This window comes from Ceratina calcarata, unplaced genomic scaffold (genome assembly GCF_001652005.2).
Source record: "Ceratina calcarata isolate Rehan_Ccalc_2016 unplaced genomic scaffold, ASM165200v1 scaffold5000, whole genome shotgun sequence".
NCBI lineage: Eukaryota > Metazoa > Arthropoda > Insecta > Hymenoptera > Apidae > Ceratina > Ceratina calcarata.
In genome coordinates this window covers 1-1097 of record NW_017174435.1, presented here as the reverse complement: position 1 = coordinate 1097, position 1097 = coordinate 1, and the positions used below count along the sequence as shown (strand labels likewise).

At 28.8% G+C, this 1097-nt stretch overlaps 1 protein-coding gene across 1 annotated transcript; it reads right to left on the bottom strand.

Moving 5' to 3' along the window:
* Positions 1-41: 41 nt before the first annotated feature.
* Positions 42-1097, bottom strand: LOC108628134 (solute carrier family 35 member C2-like). Its single transcript, XM_018029867.2, has 4 exons — positions 1031-1097; positions 575-801; positions 282-496; positions 42-219 (listed from the first exon to the last, which is right to left on the bottom strand). The coding sequence occupies exons 2-4, from the start codon at positions 782-784 to the stop codon at positions 42-44; spliced, it is 603 nt and encodes a 200-aa protein (XP_017885356.2). The 5' UTR covers positions 785-801; positions 1031-1097.

Below are 1097 nucleotides of genomic sequence, written 5' to 3'. Positions count from 1 at the left end.
TGTTTATTATTAGCAATGTTCTTCCGACGTCTGATTTCTTTTTAAAAAATGAGTTTGTAAAGTGCATAAACTTTTGGGATTGACTGTATAGCCAATACATCCTTAAATTTTTCATGTGGTGTGCTCGTACATATAAACACTTTTACCTTTTTTTCCAATTTCATGAAAAGAGCAAACCCAAGGATAAAAATAATAGCAGTGGATTTTGTCATTGTGTACCTAAAAATAGTTAATTAAAATTATTTTCTAACAATAAATGTATTTTATTTATTGATACATACAATGATATTGTAATTAATGAAATTGCCCAATTTGATAGACCAACATCAAGACCACTGGCTATGCCAAGTGGCATAATCGTCCCTATTATGCTTTGCAAGGGGAGCTTTAATTGTTGTTGCTTTCCCCAACATGTTTTGATACATCTTATTGAAGCGGCGAATAAAAATTTAATTAACAAGTGGCATATCACTACAATAAGAGGATAATGAAATCCCTGAAAAATTAATTCCGATTTAAAACAAAATTGGACAATCAGCAATTCTTATGAATTATAAATTCTGTTTTCACTTACATATGTATTGTAAAGCCATTGTACATAAAATGTTAAACCTACAGACAAGACAAAGTAACATAAAATTAGTAAAAGTATCCTAAACGTTTTTTTCCAAAGGGATACTTCTTTCTTGGATACATTTGAATATTCTTGAACAGGTTGCAAAAAATAGTCTGATGTATCATCTGTATCCTTGGCAATTTGATACTTCACATGTGATCTTGTCATATTTTACAAAAAGTAATCTGGAAATATAAATTATGATGTCACAGCTGTTTGAATGATAGACTCGATTCTATAGAGGAAATGAACTAAGTATTGGCACATGTTTGCAAAATACTTTTGTTATCTACTGTTCGTAATTCCCTTTGTTTATATCGAAATCGTTTTTTAATGAAAATTCGCAAATTATGTGTAACATCATGCAGAAAAGTAAAATATTCTTCGATAGGATAATAAATACTTTGAACGTACCCTTTTATATATCTATAAATACATAAAAATAGTAATAAATTGTTATGTTATTTGCATTAGACATCTG

Excerpts from the sequence above, each read along its gene's own strand:
- LOC108628134 (XM_018029867.2), bottom strand. The coding sequence starts at position 784 with ATGACAAGATCACATGTGAAGTATCAAATTGCCAAGGATACAGATGAT. Across the intron at positions 497-574 it reads AATGGCTTTACAATACATAT|GGATTTCATTATCCTCTTAT; the intron begins GTAAGTGAAAAC and ends TTAATTTTTCAG. Across the intron at positions 220-281 it reads TCATTAATTACAATATCATT|GTACACAATGACAAAATCCA; the intron begins GTATGTATCAAT and ends AACTATTTTTAG.